Source organism: Micropterus salmoides, unplaced genomic scaffold, assembly GCF_014851395.1.
Source record: "Micropterus salmoides isolate LMB-PRFRI ecotype aquatic unplaced genomic scaffold, ASM1485139v1 Ms_hic_scaffold_8, whole genome shotgun sequence".
Lineage (NCBI taxonomy): Eukaryota > Metazoa > Chordata > Actinopteri > Centrarchiformes > Centrarchidae > Micropterus > Micropterus salmoides.
The window spans coordinates 33177939-33201217 of NW_024044570.1; the positions used below are offsets into that span (position 1 = coordinate 33177939).

The 23279-nt window shown below is 39.8% G+C and overlaps 1 protein-coding gene across 2 annotated transcripts in view; it reads right to left on the reverse strand.

Annotated features, from left to right (window-relative positions):
* Nucleotides 1-7292: 7292 nt before the first annotated feature.
* galnt18a (UDP-N-acetyl-alpha-D-galactosamine:polypeptide N-acetylgalactosaminyltransferase 18a) overlaps nucleotides 7293-23279 on the reverse strand; it is a 173013-nt gene continuing 157026 nt past the window's right edge. For both annotated transcript variants that reach the window (XM_038706409.1, XM_038706410.1), the window contains exon 11: nucleotides 7293-11774. In XM_038706409.1, coding sequence (XP_038562337.1) covers nucleotides 11628-11774 — 147 coding nt within the window. In that variant the 3' untranslated portion in view covers nucleotides 7293-11627. The remainder of the gene's footprint in view (nucleotides 11775-23279) is intronic.

The following is a 23279-nucleotide window of genomic DNA, read 5'->3' on the forward strand; positions in this document are numbered from 1 at the left end:
GCAGTGTTGCGCTGTTCAGTTCAGTGAAGTTAATCTGTGTGTGATTTGACCAGAATATGGAACCGGGTTCAGAATATGAAAAAGAACATTAAAACAATATGAATTGCATTGATTTGTTCAGCTAGACTACAATAGACACTGCATTCCTTCCATCCATTGCTTTCATTAATGCATCGCACCTTAGTGAGTGCAGTTTAGCCTCGGTGAGTAATATAGCAGAAATACAGTATTGTGTTCCATTTTGTCATAATAATAATAATACAATCACTCTACTAAATCAGTTGTATTAAGTGGAAGAAACTAATGTAGGTACATATTTTGTGAGTTTTACATCAGTCACCGTTTGAACTGTATTTTCATTTAAGCCCCAAAGACATCCTGAGCATGATTTCCCAGAAGGTTATATCAACACAGTATTAAATATTGTCAGAGTCCCTGTGCCAGCCAGTGCAGAATGCATTCCCACATCCATATGGCTGAAGATATTGCTCTGAGACTTTCTTGGCAGGGCCCCAACTTGTTTTAAAACTGCTTCTAGCTGTAATATATCCCTCTGCTTGGTACATGACAGACCTGCTAATATAGTATTTTTTCTTTTTCTCCAAGCTGCCAGGCCTTGAATACACCAGTATAGAGTTGTAGCTGTGTACCTGTTTTCGTTTGCTCTGTTTACTCATGAGAGGTATCCATCATCTCTGACATATCTCACAGAGCACTGGGGCTGAAATAATACTAAAAGAGGATGACCTGTGTTCAAGCCAAAATGTACCGCAAGATACTGTAGCAGAAATGATCAAATCCTTTTAAACGTGAAACTGAAGTGGTCACCAGACATAAAACAAGGAGTTACATACAAGATGCTTTTGATTTACAGTTAGTACAACAGTAAATAGTTATCACACCAAGGCCATAAAAACAGTGTTATCTTCTGCAGATCCAAATCAAATATTTATCCTAACACACAAGTTGGATCATTCTAGAGCCAATTGCAGGCAAAAAAGAAGTTGTCTTATATATTCTGAGGAACATCTGGACATGACCAGCCAGCCACTGACAGTCCTGATGGTCCGATCTGATTTAACACAACATTGCTGTTGAAATGCTGATAAAGTTTCATTGTGGTGATAAGAGAGATGTTAGGAGGGAATATTATCTGTGCCAAGAGAGCTAAGACTGGATTACTGTCATTTTCAAGCCATGTTTCGGACAAAGAGATACATTAACTTTTGTGTTTTCTTCCAGAAGTAAGAACCCCCACCTCCCGTTCGAAATCACATAGATGTTTGTAAGAACATGAAGTCAGTCCAAAGTCCAGTCTTGGAGCATAATCTTCTTAAACGGTACAAAGTGTGGTTCGGTCCATACAATGTGAACCACACAATGTCTAGATAAGCAGAGTACATTTTTAGAAATGTATTATCATTGCTTTTTTAATATTTCTGAGACATCTGTGGTTTAAACACCACCAGGATTTCAGATATGTCTTATAGACAGTAGAAAAAGTGAAAAAGTTTACAAGATGACATTAGAAGAGGGCGATGGTGGATATCATGGATATTGCCGTGTTCATGTCATAATGTTCAGACCGCAGTTGCAAGCTGCAGCTCAGTGAGAAAAAAACTATGTTTGAGTCAGGCTTCCTGTTGAAATTTTGAGATATTGTGGGCAAATGGGATGTGGGTGAATGGAGCATATAGGGGAAACCAACATTTGGAATTATGTATTTTCAGCATTGCTACGCTGTCATAGTAACAAACACAGAGGTAAAGTCATTGTACACTACCTGCCGAACACTAAACAGCAGACAAAGTGAGAAACTAGCTGATGAACATAGCAGAGCATTTGGTAGCTAAAGAGCCGGCTACATCCCTCAGGCGTTGGTGGAGACCAAAGCTAAAAAGCTACAAGTAGACTGAATATTGGACTTACATTCACCAGGTGGACACAAACACTAAAATGAATGCTAGTCCTAACAAACAAATGAATGCTAATAGGCCATTTTAATTAAGGCATTGTCTTTGTTTCTGTTGCCCCCATGTGGTCAAAAAAATCTGTTAATGCAAGTTTAAAGTCACAGAGGGTAACAATAGCAAGTGCTGTAGTTGATGGTCATTTATCTCAGAATATAATAAACCAGCAGAAAAACTTCACATTTTCAGAAAGACTGATGAAAGAACCCCACATTGAGAGATAGTACGCCAGGACTTCAGCTCTCTGTTCCACTGCACCTTCCTCCTGTCAGTCCTCTGCTCTACGATAAGCTATATGGGTTCTGTGCTAGGCCAACAGCTGCAATGGAAATGAGGTCTTTGTAGCACACAGTGTGATGCTGCGTTTGCCATAATCATGTTGCTGCACATGTTGGGGAGAATGCTGACCAGTATGAATCACTGCTATGGCCTGATGGGTAGACATCAATGACAAATACCAGGGTACAGTAACTGTGGATTGTCCTGGTTTCAAGCCATTGGTCACAGTGCCCGGACTAATATCTCAGATATCTGAAAAAACTTGACAGGGAGTGTGTCCAAAAAGGCTTCACGCTTCCCCGGTGACAGCACAGCCCCCTCACCAACCGGCGGCTTGGACTTGGCAGGGAAGTTAGCGGGTCCCTGCCAGGGTTGTTACAACACTAATAACTTCTAAGCTTTGTGGGCAGGGGAAAGGATCTCTCATAATCTCCCTGCCATTGAATGCAGCTCTGCACAATGTTGCCTTAAGTTGGCTCAGTGCATCAGACCTTCATGGATGTGTGCACAAGGCCCCGTGTTCCAGTTTGGGAGATTGTTTGTGTTATATTTTCCACCCATGGTGTGTTTTCTGTTTGCAGGAGCTCCTTGGAGACAGGGAAGCGATGAACAATTCACAGCAGCTCCTTTTCATGCCTGTCTGTACTTCCCTACGAGTGGGAGAAAGAGCCGTGCTTGGAAGGCAACAGCGCAGGCGTTGCGGCACTCTGGAGCAGCTGAGCGGGGGGCTTTTCGTAGCCTCAGTGGTGTCTTCTGACAGATTCTTCATCAAGCCCACTCCTCCCAGTGATATTTGACAGAGCTTTCATCAATCCCACACCTCTGCTGACCTTCTCAGAGCCAGTCACCTGTGCACAGATACAAGAGTTCTCGTTGGAGGCTTCTTTGACTGCCTCAGGGGGCATTTTTCAGGTTTGCTCTCCCGGTTTGTAGTGAAGAGACAGTGACAGACTCGACAGAGCTTTCACAGCCTGATGGTGATATTTGATGCTTCTTTCATTCTTCCTTTTTTTTTTTTCTCCAGGCAACTGTCATGGTGAATGGTGTTCCATTCTGTGTGTTTTATAGCGATAGAGTGAATCCCTCAAGGATGCACACCTTTGCAGAGGCTTTCACCGCATAATAGAATTTCACTCATTAGTCTAATTACCATTGACCCATATACAGAGTTTATGGTAATGCCAAATTATCCCTCCCCAGTTTCTACTATATTAACAAAGTAAAAGCCTTCATTTCACTTACAAGTCAACTTCATACCTGCCCCAGGATTCAGCAAGCTGAATTTATGTTTGCCTAACTGCAATGATAACTACTACTTTCAATGTTATCTGTGCTCTACACACAGAACTAGAATATTAATATAACAAAATATTAATATAATCTTGAGTTCCCTATATGTGGCCCACAGGAACTTATCCCACAAAATGAGAATCTTTGTGGGAAATTGAATGGCGCACAGGAATTCAATGTCATTTCATTCTGAGTTTGAGTTCTGATAGTTTCCTTGCTGAGCGTAGGTTTCATCCAATTAGAAACAGGAGATTAGGCTTTTTTTCCTGCCAGGAGAGCTTTCATTTCCATGCTGAAATATTGCTGACGTAGCATTTGCTGCCTAATCTGATAATCAGATCCCCAAGGACTCCCTTCCCCTCCCGCCTTTCTTGTCTCCCATGGACCGTTAATCCTCCTCACTCGTGCCTTTCCCTCCTCTTTCTGCACCCCTTATCTTCTCCCTGTTTCTACTTTTCTTCCCCTCCTCTCTCTTTTCATCCTGCACTTCTTCCCTCTTCCAGTCAACACGTTGCACTGCCAACAACATTGAAAAGCTATGCTCTAGCTAATGCTCCTGATTGATGGACAGGCACAGATCCAATGAAGCGTTGCCCTTCGATTAGGCCTCTGTGGTCACCTGGCAACAGTGTTAACGAAGTGTACCCTTCAATTAAGTCTCAGCAGAAGCGTGAGCCAATGAGGCTTGAGCAAAGGTTGACGCTGCATCATTACCGCTGCCTTACTAGGCCCCAGAGAGCCTCGCTGGCTTTAATCACCCAGTTGCCGTTAAGTGCTACGTTGTTGCGCGGCCGTGTGTGTGTTTATTATTGGCCATGCTCACGGCTCATCGGACGTGCAGGCTTTACAATGCCTTTGATGTTATGAGAGGCTCTGAGACTTGTTTATGAGGTGTTCATGGTAACTCCCCCTAACAATATAGGTGCAGGGTTTCAGCTTTTATGGCAAGTCATGCATGGAAATGCTTTATCGCTTATGGAGACAAAGCGTAAAGCTGTTTTGATGCCTGGGCATACTCATGCATCACTTTAATCCTTTAAGAAGGCACTGTGTTAAAGGATGGATTTCTCTTTAGTGAAGACGCAGCTTCTCTATAATGGTATCTATTAAAAGGGGGGGAGGCAGCGGGGGGAAAGTGAATTAAAGAGAGGGAAGGAAGAGGTCTAGGCGAGGAGGAGTGAGAGGATAAAGACAGAGTGATCTGAGGAAGAAAGAGTCCATCCAGCTCCTCAGTGGGCTAGCGAGAGAGTAGGAAGTTGCCTGGAGGTGATAATTAGTGTATACTCGGAGGTTGTGAGGCTGGAGAGGCCCACACATCTGCCCCCAGATTAGCGTAACTACAGCAGACAAACTGCACAAGTAAAAGTTTCCATTTTTTTCCTTTGGTCTGCAGTGTTTTATACTTGTCAGCGTGGAAAATCTTTAGAGTACTCAGACCATCATAAGAGGCTAAAATCCTCCACTGTGTCAACAGCTCAGAGCTGGTTTTCAAAATCCAAGTCAAGTCTGAGAAAGCTGACAAAGACAAATCCATGTCAAGTGAAATCAAGCACGGCTCAAGCCAAGTCTCAAGTGTTATCAAATCAAGTCTCGATTGAGAGATGTCCATGTCAAGTCTTTCAAGACCTGACCATTAAAGCTTTTACAGTGCTTTATAGATAATTTTAATTTAATAATTAAAATTTTAATAATAGTTTGTAACCATAGTTTGGCAATGCATCATTTATATGTTACTGTTTGGGAATTTACCAGTTGAAAATTTGAGACTGGAATGTTGTTGCTTTCAAGTCTTCACTAAGTCAAGTCTCACTGCAGTGAAGTTAAGTCTCCATTTTGTAGATTACATGTGTGCCTTTAAAGTAATAATTACTACTTTTTAAAAAACTGTTAAAATGTTGTAAGTCTGTGCCAGAAATACACTTCAGTTGAAAGCTTTATAGACCTTTTCTGTAGGTCTGTTTAGGGAGGCATCTCAGCAATATTAACAGTGAGACACATAAATGGCTTTTAGTTTCTAAATCTACAGTACCATACATTTGTGATATAAGAATTTGATATCATTTCACTGTTTGTTGCCCCCAAATATATAAAAATATCGTTAAAATGAGAAAGTCACAGTAATTAAAATAACTATGAATATGTGCTGAAGATGTGCAGATTAATCTGTACCATAGTGAAACGCATCCATCTTCTTATGAGATTACTATAAATCCGTTACATAGAATGCTTTGCCCTCAACAATGTAAGGGCCTCGGAAATCACAAATCATCCTTAGCAGCCACTTCTGTTTCATTTCCTCGTGGTAAAATGGTGACATAAATTGTGAAATGTGTGCATGTCTGTGCGTGTTTGTGTGTGTGTGTGCATGCAAATGAAGGCTTTTATAAGACAGTGGGAGAGTAAACAGCAGTATTACTGGGATTGATGTTAGCAGTGCTCAGTGCCATCTCATACATGTTTCATGATGCCTAACTCCAAGTTCAGCAGAGACGCAGACACACAGGAAAATGCCTGTCTCCCACTTAGCGACCTGCGTCTATGAAGCTCATGTAGAATTTAGTAGCTGCAGACGTGAACCATTTTAGATGTAATTTTGATTAGATGCACTGCACAATATTTTCTCCCTTCACCTGTTTCAAAACATTTTTAACGGAAGAGCTACTTCCTGAGTTGTAAGAAGCGGGAGTCTGTGAGACTACAAGGCGGTTGTAGTAGAAATGGCATTCATTTCTTTTACCGGATGACTTTTATGTAATCTTTCTGTTATTAATAGATTATGTTTATTCAGAACACACACATAGTAACGTGGTAGGGAACAAACGAGGGGATGATAGAGCATCAGGGCTTTACAGCTGATCAAGTATTTTTGTATACCGCGCTTTTAATTGATACATTTATGAATTATCACATATCTACATTAATGAAGTATCTGCTTTAATTCAGTGTCCACGGCAGTTGAAAATGGTTAAAGGCATTGTCAGAAAATGCTAAAATCTGTCAGTTTTAGTCTTATGATGACACAATCAATCAGTATATCATGCAGTCTTCCAAAGTACATTTACTCAAGTTCAGTACTTAAGTACAAATTTGAGGTAAGTTTTTCTTCTACTGTACTGCATTTCTTTGACAGCTGTAGTTACTGTTGTAGTTAATGTTAAACTACCCAGCATTATATTAAGCAGTTAAAATTCACTCACTACACCACACCAACTACAACACACGCATTTTAGCGTCGTTCAGCTCATTCTTTTGGTTTTATCCTCAGTAGCTTTACTGTTTTTGGTTCAGTCTCACTGCCCTCATCAACCTCCTTTCCTGCTGCAGCTGGCAGAAAAAGTTAGTGACCAGCTGGTGAAGAAAGATGAACATTTATTAGCTTAAAAGTGCTAATGTTGCTCTGTGTCTGCTGGATGTGTAAATCGGCAGCAGTTGACCATATTAACTTTAAGGTCAATATTGTGTTTGTGGCCTAAAAAGTAATGCAGGTTTACATTTTGCTGATAATGAACACTTTTACCTGTCAGATTTTAAATGCAGGACATTTGCCTATAATATAGTATTTTAGTGGAATTTCAGGAGAATGTGATTACTTCTTCCATCACAGTCTTTAATATTCAATGCTCTAAATCTGTAAGCCAGTTAATCTACTATGTAAGGGCAGATGTTATGTTTTAGCATGCTAACCCAACATCCGCAGCATCAAATGTGTTGAATATTCATTGCAGGTGGAAAGAGACGGTCACACAGGACAAGTTTTGCCATCATCATTTTTTACTGTTGGTACTTATAAATATCCAGTTTAAATACACTAATAAAATAGCCTGGACATTTTCATGACTATATATATTAAGAGCTTCCCAAAAATTGAGATACTTTTAAAATTTCAGGATCCACAAACCTGAGCCACAAAAACAACAGAAGGTCAACAGAAGGTTTGGTAACAGATGCTACACAGTAGCCGATAGATACAGTTCCAGTCCTCCACAAGTTGCCACTGCATGATCACTGTGTTAGTGGTACCTTAGTGGGCTGTGATTGAAAAGCAACAACTTTTGAATACATAATAGCCAGATTAATAATAAATTGGTTCATCCTGTTTTTGTGTTTAATTATTTATAAAGCTTGCTGAAGTGCGGGGCTTTGAATAATTGGGAGATTGATTGCAAAGCAGTTGTATTTAATTAAAAGCTTTATGACAGTGTGTAACTTTTGGAGATCTGTAAATGTAGAGCAAATGGTTTAGCAGTAGTATATGCAAATGTAAAATCCACAAAAGCAAAATGTACTCATACATAAAACATACATCCACACAATATCTCAGTCACAAACGCCCAATCTGTATGGTGTTATATCTGTGCAAGCAATGGGGCTTTAAGAACAGAAAAATTTGCATGCACATAAACTATATTTTGCAGACAAATGATAATGATAAATAAAGAAATTACTCTTTTTATGCTCATTTCTCTACAAAATAATTTTTTAAATTGATTTTTGTACTAAAATTGTCCCATCACATGCTCAGAAAGGAGGCACAAATTACTATTAATATATATATATATATATTATATAATATTAACAAATTACAGCTCTGCGTGTCAAATTCCTCCTCCTTGCATGCACATAAACTGTATTTTGTGAAGAAATTATTATAATGCAAAGAAATTATTCTTTGTGAGATAATAACTTCTCCAAAGTCTTTTTCTGTGCTAAAATTGTCCCATTGTGAGCACAGAGTTGAGGCAAAAATGTAATTCCATACATAAGACCTGCATACATGTCTAATATGGATTTATTTTAATTACACATCTTTGAGTGGCACATTTCTCGACGATGAAGAAGAAGGTACTCTTCATTGTGAGCTCTAAGCAAAACAAAAGCATTTATCGAACAAAACAAATAATAGGGCACACATACTCCAGCGTATTTGCTGTCGCTTTTACACTACATCTGCATTCACCATACACACACACACACACTGAGTGCTCAAACAGAAACACACACTGGCGGAACAGCCGCCAGGGGCAATTCGGGGTTCAGTATCTTGCCCAAGGACACTTCGACATGCAGCCTGGAGGAGCCGGGGATTGAACCACTGACCTTCAGATTAACGGGCAACCCGCTGTTCCTCCTGAGCCACACCCCCCTATTTACTGGTTCGAGGACGCAGCAGCAGAATTTTAAAGGAAAAATTGCTCCTCGGATGCTCGTCCACTGTCAGATACCATCCATCTGTTACGGATGATATATAATCAATCTGTTCCTTTTACATTACTCCTCATCTGATTCTACTTCTGAACAATTAAGTATCGATGTCCTACATTTCCCAGAATACCTTTTGACAACCCACAAAGACAGGGCTTGACTTTGTTGCAGCTGTGTAGGCAGAGTATGTAATGACAGCCTGGGTCCTATTTCAGGTGTACAAACTAATAAGATGTGTCCTTCGGAAGGCTGAGGGGCCGGCGGGCTGTACCTGCACCTCCTCCTGAAACGATATGATAGAGCAGAGGTTTTCTATGTGCGAGGTGGGCCTTTGATAGAGGATTCATCATAGTGTCACTGGGAGGTCTTCCCCCAAACTATCGGTGCATTCTGGCTGTCCTGAACAGCTCAGAAAGTCAGTAACTCAAACAGACAACAAAGCAGTATAAAAACAGTGGTACACTCAGGACATTTCCACGATACTAGAGTTTATGAGATGTGATGCTTAAAGGATAATTTGGCTTACCACAACCTGAGCCTTGTGTTCTTAATTTTAGCCAATGTTTTTATCAGTTGTGCTAACATTTTACTCACTGAAGCCGTCGCCAAAAAGAAATCTGACGGCGCAGGAAGCACGAGTGGTCTGAAGATGAGAAAGGTTCTAGATGAGCTGTGACGGCCTTTGCAGTGAGCGTTGTGTGTGTATGCTGGTCAGTCCAGAATCTTTCCTTTTCCTCTGCTTTTCGCTCCACCTTCAAGATTGGTCTTCAGCCTTCACCGACTGGACTCCTGTATCCAGATCGCTTCCAGTCAACACTATAGTAGCCATGTTTTTGAAACCACTTAATTCAAAGGTGAAGCTGAAAGTGAGCGTACCTGAAATGTCAGTAATTATCCCTCATGGCACAGGAAGCGTTTTGTTAAATATAAAATAACCATATTTACTATGCTTTTGTGATATAATAATTGCATTTAGTGACAAAAAATTTTGTTTACTCTTATCTGGTCAGTTCAGTTTTATTTATATAGTGCCAAATTAGGCCTATAAGTAACAGTTATCTCAGGGCACTTTTCAGATAGAGCAGTTTTATGTCCATGCACATTGTATAGGGGCTTGGTTTGCTTTTTTGATGCAGATCCTGGGGTGTACTTCTGTTATCCTGACCACACTTGTGAATAAACAGCCTGAATTAAGAATGGACTTGTGGACTTGTGCTTGAGACCAACTTCATCGGATCTAGCAGATAAAAGAATCTCAGTCAAATTTGAATCAGGAAGTCGCTCGGTAAACCGTGACAGATGTTTACAACCATAGACACTTCATTTTCTCATCCAAATAAGTCTGACTGGTGCTTAAATAAAACCTGTTTGGACATCTGACTACTCATGTTCAGCAAGAGCCACTTCACCAGTTAGCGCGATGTTAATATACAGTACCTGCTAGAAACGATGGCGAAAACGACAAAAATAAGACCCGAGTTGGACTAACCAGATTTATCCTTCAAATTTACTGGCAAACAACATTTTCAGTTAACGTATCCACATAACTTAAATTGACTCAAATCATAAAGTGTGCATCAGAGCATTCTACATGTAGTGCAGAACAACATGTTCAGGCTGCTGACAAGGACAAACAACTTTTTCAATGGCTTTTTCATAGCTTTACTTCTTTGTAAACAGGACTTAGTTACGTGATCATTATCCAACAAGGATCAAGGATCATCAATGTGGCGTAAAGAGAGTCGAGGCAAAAGAATGACGCATTTCTCGGCTGTGGTCATAGACCGGGGTCAGCCTTAGGTCGCCACATTCAAAAGCAGGACTCTGAAAGCAGAGACCCCTGAAATAGGACAGTTAGTATCAGAACATTTTGCTCTGTTAAAGCTCCTGCACACCCACGCAGGCATTTTCATTTATTTTAGAGATGTATTAGACATCTTCTCAGGGCTGTGTGGGCGTCCACAGACTGCGTGAAATCAACATCTTCTTGTGTCAGTTTTATTATACCTGTTATGGCAGGACAACTACAGCTTTGATTCTTTTAAATATATTGTGTTTGGTGAAGATTTAAACATAAAACCTTTAAATTGGCCAAAATAACTAAAAACACCAGTGTGGACTGAGTCTTTTAGGGTAGATTTTAACTTCTCTGTGATACTGAGGGGATCTGGAGCATCTGTCCTGCCTACAGTCTGAGTCAAGTGGTGTGTAGCGGTAATAACTCAAAACCTGCCCCCGCCACATCATGTGTGACAATCAGCCAGTTTGTACTGCACGCCTGCTAGATGTTTCTGGGACGCGTGCAGTCGCTCACCTTGCATTTCTCCCTCTGCACACAAACATATTGAAACCATGCTCACTCAATTTGTTATGGTGATTGTGCAATGAGACTGAGGGAATGCAGGCTCTATCTCAAACTGCGGACGGGGACCCAAAATACATCGCAGGCCTGCTCCTGCAATAACCAGAGTGCTTACATGATTTCACGAGCCTGTCCCTTGGAACAAGTGGCTATATTTCTCATTTCGATTGCAGAGTGGGAAGTTTTAAGAGCCCCGGCTCCATCTGTGAGCGTCTCTTCTCTCAGGTCATTGGTGTAAAATGGTTATTAGGTTACTGATGGTCCGTGTCTGATTGAAGCACATCTTTTCCTGTGCAGACTCTCGTTAAAAATAGGTCCGGTACTGAAGCTCATTTTTTGGACACTTGGTTCGCTGCTTAGGTCAGCATGTTAGTCCATTTCTATTATTTCTTTTTGACGTGTGACAGAACTCGGTGATGGTTGATCTTGGGTCGGGGTCAGTTTGGTTTTGTCGGAGCTCCCCACTTGAACTTCCTCGCTAACTAGATTAATCTGCCACAACACACTAACTGGCTGGTGTGTGTTCACTGGGGCAGGACAGTCAGTATGTTAGTAATGGTCCATTTCTGATCGGTGCAGTCCTGAATGACCAGCTGGAAAGGGAACTCTGACTGTCTGCTCTCCACCAGCTCCAGACAACGCTGAGACTCGATGTTCTGGATGGAGCCACCCTAAGGGGAAAGAGAGAGAGGTCAGTGACATTTACAGTATACAGGTACTAATCACACAAATTTAATTTAAAATGTCTTTGATATTTGTGTGAATCTGAACATCTAAATCAACTAACGATGAGGAGGAAAGAGGACTTTTATTAGAGGACCTGAATAGAATTAGCCACGGTGAAGCTGGTAGCTTGTGATATCAAAACAGAATTAGTTATATGAATAAATTAACAACTGATATTTTTAATTGGACATATGGAATTTTGTTACCATGCATGGTATGAGCGAGATAATACCATCCTAGTTTGTACACTCCATGATTGAAAGTACTACTTGCAGGGAATCAATCAGTGGCATAACATTTCCTCTTACCAAGAAAGATAAACGGGCTGTATACAGATATTGGTTTTGAGTATACAGGGCCCTCATGTCAGGCCCATAAAGATTGTAGAACCAATAGCCGTGGATGCAGGGAGGGGCCCATAGAGTATGCTTTAGTACGGGGCCCAGATTTTTGTGTGACGCCCCTGGTTAAGTTAGCCTATAAATATTTTGCCAAAGAGAGTTATGTTTGAGGTGTCTCAGTATTCAAGAGAGAACAGCTGTTGTTTAATTTTCTGCAGGCCTACACAAACACAGTTTAAAACCTCAGGGAGCAGAAAAACCTCATTTCAATTAAAACACCGTTGGCTATCAAAATGTAGACAAACATAAAAAAAACATCCGATTATATAAAGAATAAATGTTTTAATCTAAATACAGCCACACAGCAAAGTACTGTTGAACAGACCATATATTAAGTGCGCTACATCAAAAACAAGATACACAACACCTGCCAGCCAGTCAGTAGTCTCTGTATCCACGGTTTAACAGCCAATAAGCTTTTTTACTAAAGTTTGAATCTCTGGATCTTTTACAGCATGCATCCAAAAATATGAGCCTGTTTACAGCAAAGCTGCGTAGCCACAACATCTGTCAGCCATGGCCAGTTTATTTTTGACCTTGTTTTGTATTTCACAGGCTGTAATCACAAATTAGAAGCAGTTTAATAAAGTGGACAGAGGGCAGGAGTCCACACTGCAGCAATGAGTACTTTCCAGGTCCTACTTGTGCATCACGCATCAAGTACACCAACAAATAGATGCAGGCTCTTGAAAATCACATGTTGACTCTGTGTTCTTTCACATAATCCGTCACTGTTTTCTGGAACATCTGGGCAACATTTTAGTGATCAGAGCAGAGCAGCTCAATAGAGCTGAGCGAACCCTTTCATTGAAGCGGTCATGTGATTCAGTGTAAATACAAAAATATTAATAATTATAGCCCCTTTAAGGTTCTATGGTGCCAAGAATTATCCTTTCACATTGAAGTAATTAGTCTTATAATCGATTAGTTGTTGTTTCAAGCAAACATCTACTGGTTCCAGCTTTTCCAATATGGGGATTTGCTGCTTTTGGAAATTAAATCACTCTTGGCTTTGGACTGTTGCTCAGTTAAAATTATAATGGACTTTCTTAATAATTTTCCGTCATTTATAGACTATGATGAATCGATGCAGATTAATTGATAATGACAATAATTGTTAGTCGCAGCCCTAATGGTGATAAAGGTCTTTATTGTACTGGTTTGTGGTTCTATCTTGGTCACCTGGACTCCTGCATTATTCAAGAACCACAACAGAAATAGGTATTGGACATAATGTCTCAAAGTCTCATAGTCTACATTTTTTTAGTCAAATAAACTAGAACAAACTAAAAACAGACACATACAGCCCTTGTCTGTGCATCCCTATTGGACAAATGACAAACAACATGGCTTTGTCAGATTACAGTTGTAATGACTGTTGGGCAAGTTACTTCCAAAAATGTAATACATTATAGTTATTACTAGTTACTGTCATTTGAGAGTAATTAGTTATATTACCACATTAGTGTCTCTTAATTGTAATGCTTTACACTACGTTTGAGTTACTCTCACTGCTATTTAATGGGCACATTGTTCAGATAGTAAGACGTTCTTGCATACGTGGGCTCTAGTGATGTGCAGATCGTAGTTATATCCTTGGATCGGGTGGGTCTTTGTCATAATAATAATGAACATTCTGATTAATAGTGGGTGGGTAGCAGATGGGTGAAATAGGATGAATCGTCTCCCCATTAAGAAAGACGCTGCGCGCATTTACACAGAAGGTACAGCAGCATAACTTCATTGATTATTTAAATCTCCTGACACTCTGACAGGATCGGTCAGGATGCACTGACAGCAGCCTCCCTAATCATGAAAGTGAATCATTAAAACACATATATAATTCTTTTACGCATGATCTATGATGATAAAGATACAGAAAAATAGAAATGCAGGGCAAAAATAGCATGTTGTCAATATTTTAGAGACCCCCAAAATCTCACAAATCATGTATTCATGGGAGCCCCCTTTTTAGGAGGAGCCAAGCTTCCCCGTGTTGTTTGCACCCTGCCTAGAATCTCAACCATCGACTTTCAGCAGGAAAAAACGTTACTATTTTACTCATGGATTTGTTTTTCTGGTGCCAAAATGTTTCACGGTGTTGGTGAATTTGAACCCCCCCCAACATTTCAGGTTAAAATGCATTGTAACATGAGTTACTGAGATTGTAACGGGTATAATATTACAGACATTTGATACGGACGTACATTTGCCTTACAGCAAAAATCTGTAAAAAAGCCACGCCCCCCTTATTTACTGTTGCTAAGTCCGACAAACTGTCGGCGCTGCCACTGTCTGTTACTGCACTCCCCGGAGAAATTTTATTGGGAAAAGTGATCTCAGAAAGAAGCAGGGAGTTTTGCAATTGCATTATACATTTGAAGGTTGTATTCAGGCTGTCACACTGACTCAAACTGACCCGAAGGATGTGAAAAAAATGAAAGATGGAAGCTAAAGCCTACCGATCACACAGTACAAGTGAACCACCATATCCCCCGACGACTGAGACAAAAGACAACGATATTAAGGATCAACACTGTCCCTGTAAAGATGGGTAAGCCCCTATTCATTATTACAATCATTAAAAAGCAGAAGAGTAGGGCTTTTTTACGTTACATTCAGTAGGAAGTTAGCTAGCGTTGGCTAACTAACATCACATTAGGATTAATCCACAGGTTTTGGAAAGAGAATAAATCGTACTTCTCCTTTCAACCTCTCTGGGTAGCGACTCTATTATACTAACTATTACAAGTGCCCCAGGAACAGCGTTTGACCAGATCTTGGAAAAATACAGCAGAAGAAAGCTAGAAAATTACTTTTTTTACATTACAGTCAATGGAGTGCAGCCATGAAAGTGTCGGACCTCAGTTAGGGCGAGTCCTTTACTGTGCTGTGATTGGCCAGCTGTGTATTCGGGGCGTGGCTTAGCGAAGGGTCAATTGCATACTTTTGTAAGGACATACTCCCAACACTGGTCGTAACATACAGTACATATATATTTAGATAATTTTGGGGGCAATGCTATAAATTTACAAAGAAGCAAATATTTGTTGTGTTGTAGTCTATTCTGCCCAAGTTATTTAATTTTACACTTGGATTCAATAGATATTTGATGTTTATTATCATTGGGTATTTAGATGTTTTGGCAACACTGCTGATCAAATATTTGTGCCAGTAAAGTAGATTGAATTGAGAGAGACAGAGGCAGATGGTATGGGAATGCAAAATATCAGTGTGCCTGTGTGCGTTTGTGTGGTATCTGTGTGTGTGTGCATGCTGTATTTATTCCAAACAATGTCACTTTAAATGAAAGGCTTGCTTTACTGTTATTTAATATGAGCCCTCCATTGTGTGTGTGTGTGTGTGTGTGTGTGTGTGTGTGTACGTGTACATCTTAGTTTCTGGAACAATAGGCTGGCACCCAAAGTAGGTCCTTAGTTATACGGCAAGAACAGTAATATGTTTTAATGAGCCTGAGCTCCGGGAGAGAGAAGACTGAACCTATTTGTGTCAAACTCGCTTGTGTGCTTTAGGAAGGCTGCTTTGCTTTAAAATCAATATGCTTTACATCTACCACAATAACACACACACACACACACACACACACACACACACACACAGTGATCATCATAAGAGGCCTGAGAGGAAAACTGAGTGTACCACTGTGTTTTAGTGTTTCTAAACACGCTGAATCTTGCTGCTAACTCTACAGTCTCTATGAGAATGGTTGACTACACTACAAATACAACAAAAAAAGCGGACCTGTGTACAACAGTAACATAGTCGTACTCTCCTTCAGGCTTCCAGCTCACTGAGAAGATATTGATTCTCTTAGCTTGCTTGTCTGTGTGCACAGCTGCCTCTGCACAGAGCAGTTTGGCCACATATGGGCTGCCGGCATGTGTAGGTGTGATCACTTGATAGCACAAAGTGTCCACACTCTGGTGTCACGCTCACACATGCAGCACATGTGCACGTACACTATCTCACACACACTCACGGCAGGATGGACAGAGAGGAGAGGAAATCTATCTGATATTCACATATTGGATTTAAAACAGTTAACCTCTATTTACATTGATCCCCGGCTAATCAGGGAAATACTTGACCATGCCGTGTTAGGAACTGAGTTAAATAATATTTTCTTTCTGACGATCGACCAGTTGTAATCAGTTTTACAAAGTTCTTTAGAAAGAGCACTTTCATGTGAGGCAGGTAGAATGTGATGCTTCTCAAAATCCAATCAGCAACTAAATTATATTTTTTAGAGAAGGATGAGGGAACCTCTTTAACAAGAAATGAAAAAGGTTGATCTAATGAGGTTTCAACAAACTGAAATTGCCTGTTGATTATTATAAAAATGATTGATTGTATTGTGGCCTGCTGCCTATTGCTATTAATTCAGCATTGTCTCTTTGTAATTTACGTCTTCTGCGTCTGCATGGGGACAAAATACTTTGTCAGAGTTCACATTAGCTAATGGGGTTTCTACAACACAACCAGGCAAATGATTTTGCTGCTGACATTTCTGACAAAAAGTTTCACAAAAAGTGTTTATTTCCGTAAGAAACTTTATCAAAGAGTGACACAATCCGCGCCTTGTCAGAGCTGAAGCTGAGATTCTGGAAAAGCATTAGGGAGTTGACACTTAATTTGGTAAAACCAGGCGTCTGTTAGTCACCATTTACATAATACTTAAATAAACTCCAAGTACACAGTTATCATTAGTCATGTGAGGCCAGACATTAAAGCTGCACTAATCAATATTTTTATATTAACAATGGATGACATAACTACGTGTAATGTGAAAGGTGTTGTTTGTAGTCATAAACCCACGAAGAAACATCCGACTCTGCAGTTCCCCTCAGATCTAAAGAGCATTTTAGCGTCTTGCAACTCTTGTAACACCAATTGTTTGGTTTTACAGCAACTTTACAGTTTTGTTTTAGTCTCATGACTCATCAGCATCATTTTCTAAAAGCAGCAGGCAGCTGTTTGCTGTCAGAAAGCTCAGATAAACCCAATTGTACAACAGGGACGTCACTAGGATTGAAAGACGGGGGGGGGGGCTTTGCCCCCAGGGTGTGCGTAACCCGCGCTTGCAAAATCTTTGCACTCGCTTTTCTTTTGTTGCTGTATTAGAACTACACTTGTCAACAACCAGTGAAGAAGCCAAGATGTTACCAGATAAAAAGCGATAGACATACTCTTCTCCTCTTACTGAAATGTTACATGGGCGTCAGAAGCAACAAAAATGTGGGTGCATCCTCCTCCAGGATTTTTAAAAATATATATAGTCTCTGTATATATCAAGAGATGTTTTTTTAACACTATTTTCTAGAAATCCTTATTGCTTATATGCTATTTTAAAGCTGCTAAGTTCAATGTTTTACTCTAAACTGCATTTTATTGTATTTTGTATACAATGACAATAGTCTCTCTCATGAATCCTGAATCCTTTAGTTTGGGAAGGGTCTAGGGGTCTTCCACCTGAAGATTTTGAGCATTAAACACTGAATTTCCTGCATTTTGGTGAATTTTCCTGCACCAATTTCTGTCTTTCCTGCATCAATTTATGGTGGAAATGTTTTTATTTCTGCAAAGGGAAACACAAAATTCAGGTGGCAGATAACAATTCAAAATCTAAAACTCAACAGAACTTAAGTCAGTCATTCTGTGTTGCTTTCAGATATGTTTCTCCTGTAGATCAACTTTCTCATGTAATATCATATCACCTAGCTAGCCTAGCAAAAATGTCAGATAACTCTGTTATAAGTGCAACTGTAATTCAGTGCTGCAACAAAGACTACATGATGCCTTTAAAAGCATCAGGTGAACAAATGATGAACGTTCACTTAAAAAGCGGCTTTTTAGTGACAGTATGTGAGCACAAAGACACACCTGAGCAGCAGGTATGCTAAAATCCATTGTTTACCTCGCTGTGTCGAGGCACTGCAGCAGGTGCAAGCAGTGAAAACAAGGAATGGAGTTTAACTTATATGGACTCTAAATGAGCCGAATGGAATGGATTTGAAGAAGCAGCAGCGTCAAAGTGACGGCTGTAGAATATAGTTTATTTTATTAGTGCATTCCTCAAGTGGAATGGATTTGATTGATGACACTGTGAAAAGTGAAAAACAGATGTGCTGAATTACAGACAGTAAAAGTGAGTGGGTCCAATAGCATTGGTATACAATGGTTCCGACGCCCATGTAATGTTTGCTTTTAGACACATCAACGCTGCATGGGGGGAATTCACTTAGGCCAGACTGAGTTCTTCTGTAGGCTGTGACTTAAATGCTACCTAGCTGCTGATCTAAGTGTGTGATAAAGTTATACCATATCTAATTCCTCTCTCTCAGATAAGTTGCAGTTGCACTGTTAACAGGGACACTATGAGATTTTGTTTTCACTGACAACAACATGATGTCAGTCCATGATGGGACTGATTTTATTTTTAAAAAGGCTACTGCAGATAGGCAATATTAATGGCATTCACATTATTTCCTTTATCTCAAGTAAACGTAGCTTAAGTTCAGCAAGTAACAGTCACTGACAGAAACTTACATTTTCACTCTGTATCACTCACTACGCTGATATATATTTTGTTAATATGTGACATTTAATAAAGCATAATGTTATTACAGCGCAGTGAGGTTGTGCTATAGTTTTCACACAGCCATACCGTAACTTTAGTCCTGCTAGTGTTTACAGCTAACAGCTGATGAGAGTTGTTCCGGGTCCGCTCAACTTCAATGCCCTGGCGGGGTTTCACCGGGAGCCGAATTACCTCCGAGGTCGTCTCCTCTCAAAAACAAACGGACCCAGTCATTAAAACATGTTGGTTTCTCTCTGTCTGCAGAATCTGTGTTTTATTCATATAGTATGTCAAGCTTATTACTTCAATATATTCCCAGCAAATATGATGTTAATATATAGATGTTATTCATGGATAGGGATGTTAGGCTATATGAATGAGCACTGTAGAGATATAATGATAGTAATTATACATAGCATATAGATTTAGCTGAAATAGTGGAGATTGAACAGTGACAACATATTTCTGTGGTTTTTCCATGGTTTAAATTTGGTTGTGGCCCCATGAGGCTTCACAGAATGATGATACAGAAAGATCAAGAGCTGAATTTGTTCATTATACCTTGTCAATTGAAGCAAGCCAGGTAGCCTTCCGTGTTTGAGAACTGCGCTGTTTTTTACATTACCAACTAGAGGGTTTCAGTGCTGCAATAACCAGCCTAGTTCAAATGAACAAAATGACTCAAAATAAGATTAGTTCATTTTAATGAGTCACTTTTACCATCACTATTGGTTGGCAGCTCGGCAGAGCAGCGATGAAAGACAGCCTCCCTCAGGGTTAATTATATTGGTATTATTCTATAGTATTTATCAATATTCTTGCTTCTCTTTGTTGAGTACATGTCTGCACTGTATAAACCCCACCAAATCTAATGATAATTTTTCTTATTATTATTTGGGGGGGCTTAGGATCATGTTAGGGTGGCTTCAGCCCCCCTAAAATAGGCCTAATGATGTCCATGTTGTACACTAGCTAATATTTGATCAATATTGTAGCCAAAACAATAATTTCATTCAGGTGTATGTCTGATCTCTGACCTCTGACTGAGGTCTGGTTTAAACTGTTATATTAACTAATTGGAGGTGGCAACTGTTCACACCTCCTCATTAATCCATCACTCATCTGCTACATCAGACAGATCCTGACGGTATGTCATCTTTGCAATCACTTTAGTCAGTCTTAAAAAAAAAACCCTCATTCATTACATTTTCTGTATGAAATAGCTCCTTTCTCCCTTAAGACGTCTCATGTTTTATTTCATAAAGGTGTATTAATTTGATAGGACAATGGAGGCAGTCAGTAGTTTAGTAGAGGAGTTCCGTTTGTGCTGCAGGAAATTCTGGTCATTAAGAGAATACTGATAAATGTTTAACTGTAAAGATAGCTCTCTGCTTATACACCTGCATATTAAATCTGCTTTAATGAATATTTTTATAATAATAGTGGATCAAAGGACTATTTATAAAGTGAAAGGGGTCACTCATAGTGACAAAATCACAGAGAATAATCACTGGACTCACTGGAGTTCTTCTCAACTCTATAGGACCTTTTAGTGTCTTTTAACTGTTTTGTTTTATGGCCCACTGCTGTTACTATTGTAGTGAAAAAGTTGTAATAACCCACTGTACGTTACCTGCCAAGCACCAAATGGCAAACAAGTTGGCTACTAGTTTGTGAACATAGTGGAGAATTTAGCAGCTAAAGAACCAGATATTTCCCTCTGGAGTTGGTGAAGAGCTAAAAAGAGAATGAATAGAACATTTGCCCGCAGGACACAAACATTACTCCATGTCAGTGCCAATGTCGCTCAATTAATCAGTTATTGAAGGTTTGAAGAATAGCTCGGACCGGAGTTTACGTCTGTTGTACGAGCCATGTTATAAAATACATGCATTAAATGCATATCAACTTAAGGTCATTGCCTTTATGTCCTTATTTTACTGCACTGCACAAAATACATTGATCCTCCAGACTTTTTGCTCGAGTATTGCTGTACTGGGTTTGACATCTTTAACTTTTACACTGCCTGCTACAGTGGGCTGCTAATGAGACATTATAGTGGACTTTGCTGATGGCTCTTACTGTATAAGGTACAGTAGAAGAACTTAAGCTCCATTAAAGTAATCAAAATGATCTTGCTTACCTCCTCTGCAGAAAACGAGTCAATTGGCTTTCTCTAAGTGTGCGACCTCCTGAGTGATTTCCAACAAGTGTACTTAAAAGTCTTTGCTCTAGCTCTTAACTTCCCTGAGGAGTACAGCTCAGACTAAAGTGTACAGAAGCTAGCTAACGGAGTTACAGTATATACAAGCACACACTTTCTTGTTCCAGCAATCTTTTACACATACACGTATGCATGCATATACTCACAGGCAAATATTTGGCATTTGTCCAGCACCTTGTCCTCAATTCAGCAGTGAGCCTGTCATTCTGCAAAGTGCAGAGTTGGACCACACTATTGATTCCCTGCTATTAAGGCGGGAACACTAGTTAATCAGTCGGTCAGACAGCCAGTCAGCCAGAAAGCCATCAGACAGCCAGTCAGCCTGCAAGTCAGGCAATCTGTCAGCCAGATGCTCAATCACCAAGTCATTCACCTCAAAGGATGGGGTGAGTATAAGCACTGCATGGAGACAAAGAGCACAGAAGACTGGAGCACAGAGCATGAGCTGCTTGTGCAAATGTGATTCATATAAAAGCTAAGCTTGATGATCTTTTCATGCTGAAATGCGCTGATTTTATCTTTTACAAGAGGGGCAGCAACAGTCTTCCACTTTTCCTCAAAGAAGATTCAGTACATCTATTTTTAGCACCCTTTCAACCCCATGGGGAAGCATACAAGCTAGATTTGAGCACTAAAAGCAGTTTTTTGGCACAATATGTACATTGATGAACAGAAGAATATATGAATTTATATTTCCAGTGCAAAAAATGATTTCATGTGAAGTTCCTCTTGCATGTGATATCTATTGTGATGACTTTTCAGCTCTACAGAATAGCCGTCTGAATTTACCTCCCGTTTTACACTTGGGTGTATTTTCTTCTTGTTCTCTTTCACGAGGCATTGGTGTGGTGCAGGTATTTCTACCTTCATTTACTATTTCACACTGTAGTAACACTGTATATACATATATATACACAGTCTATATATGTGGCCCCTGGGACCGTATGCATTCATCGATCCTCTCCTGCCTAGTGTAAATATTTTCCACCAGTGATTTTTTTATTTACTTTAAAGATGACATGTGTTACACGATGAATTATGTACTCTGTGCGCTGTGTTGGAAGGTTGGAAAATATGAGGCTTATTCTGCAGAGAATGCAGTTCTAAGATATTGAACTTCAAAGATTTGACAAACCAGATGGCAAAACAGTTGTGTACCTTTGGAATATTTAAACCCAAAAGGTTCTTTCATATCACACCACACACGCAGAAAGTAATGTTGGCAGTTCACAAATATGTCAATAACTAACAAAGTCTGATAGTAAAGTCAGACAAAGCCTTCCAATTAAAAGTTTCCAAAATGTTATTGACTTAAGCCACAGCTGTGTGTGCAGAGTGTAAAGAAAACACGAGCCGGTATTTGCAGTGTTCACAATCTCTTAGAAAGTAGCTGCTCGTCTGGGAGCAGTTGTTATAAATTACTGATTATAATGAATTGAACATGATCCAGCATCAGTGAAACAGAGCAGAGATCTCTCATAAATAGTACAGTTTAAAGAGCATCTATCCTGTATTACGAATAAATTATAACCTAAATGATACATGGAAAAAACAGTGACTTACATGTGTGCATAAAGGATGCAAGCTACATCAAATAACTGTTATATTCAGTGCTGCTGTTCACTTCTCAGTTTGGATTTGTAGAGTATGTTGTGATCAATACTCAGAACTGCTGTTTCTCTTGATGTCTCAACTTTGATCGCATTTGCAAGCGAACCATTCTCGCTCAGCAAGCTCCATGTGTACGTCTGCTCTTTGCTCTGTTGTTGTGTTCTGTAGAGAATCTAATGAACAGTGCCAATGTGCTCAGCATTTGTGAAATTAAACTTTTTATTGGGCTACCTTAAGGTAAGTGGCGTCTATCAAGGGACAAATAAAAGCCGAGCAACTAAATAAAAAGGTGATGTAAGAAATCCACTGATGTCAGAAAACACTACCAGCTCTCGGGCAGATTTTTGTGAGGCAATTTTTTTTTCTTTCTTGATGCCCTTCTTTCCCACTTTCCCCCTCTCCTTCTCTCTATTGATGGCCGTTCCATTAGGGTCAAGCTCAGTTCAATATTGTAAAAGATTTTCTTATCAATAATTTACAAATACTGACTTGCCTGCTTCACATGAAACGCTGCCTCCTTTTCCAGCCCTGCCTCTCTCCGACTCTTCCTTTTTCTTGCCGCTCCTCTGTTGTTCTTTTCTTTTTATTTTCTCACCCTGCCTTTCTCTGGCTCTCA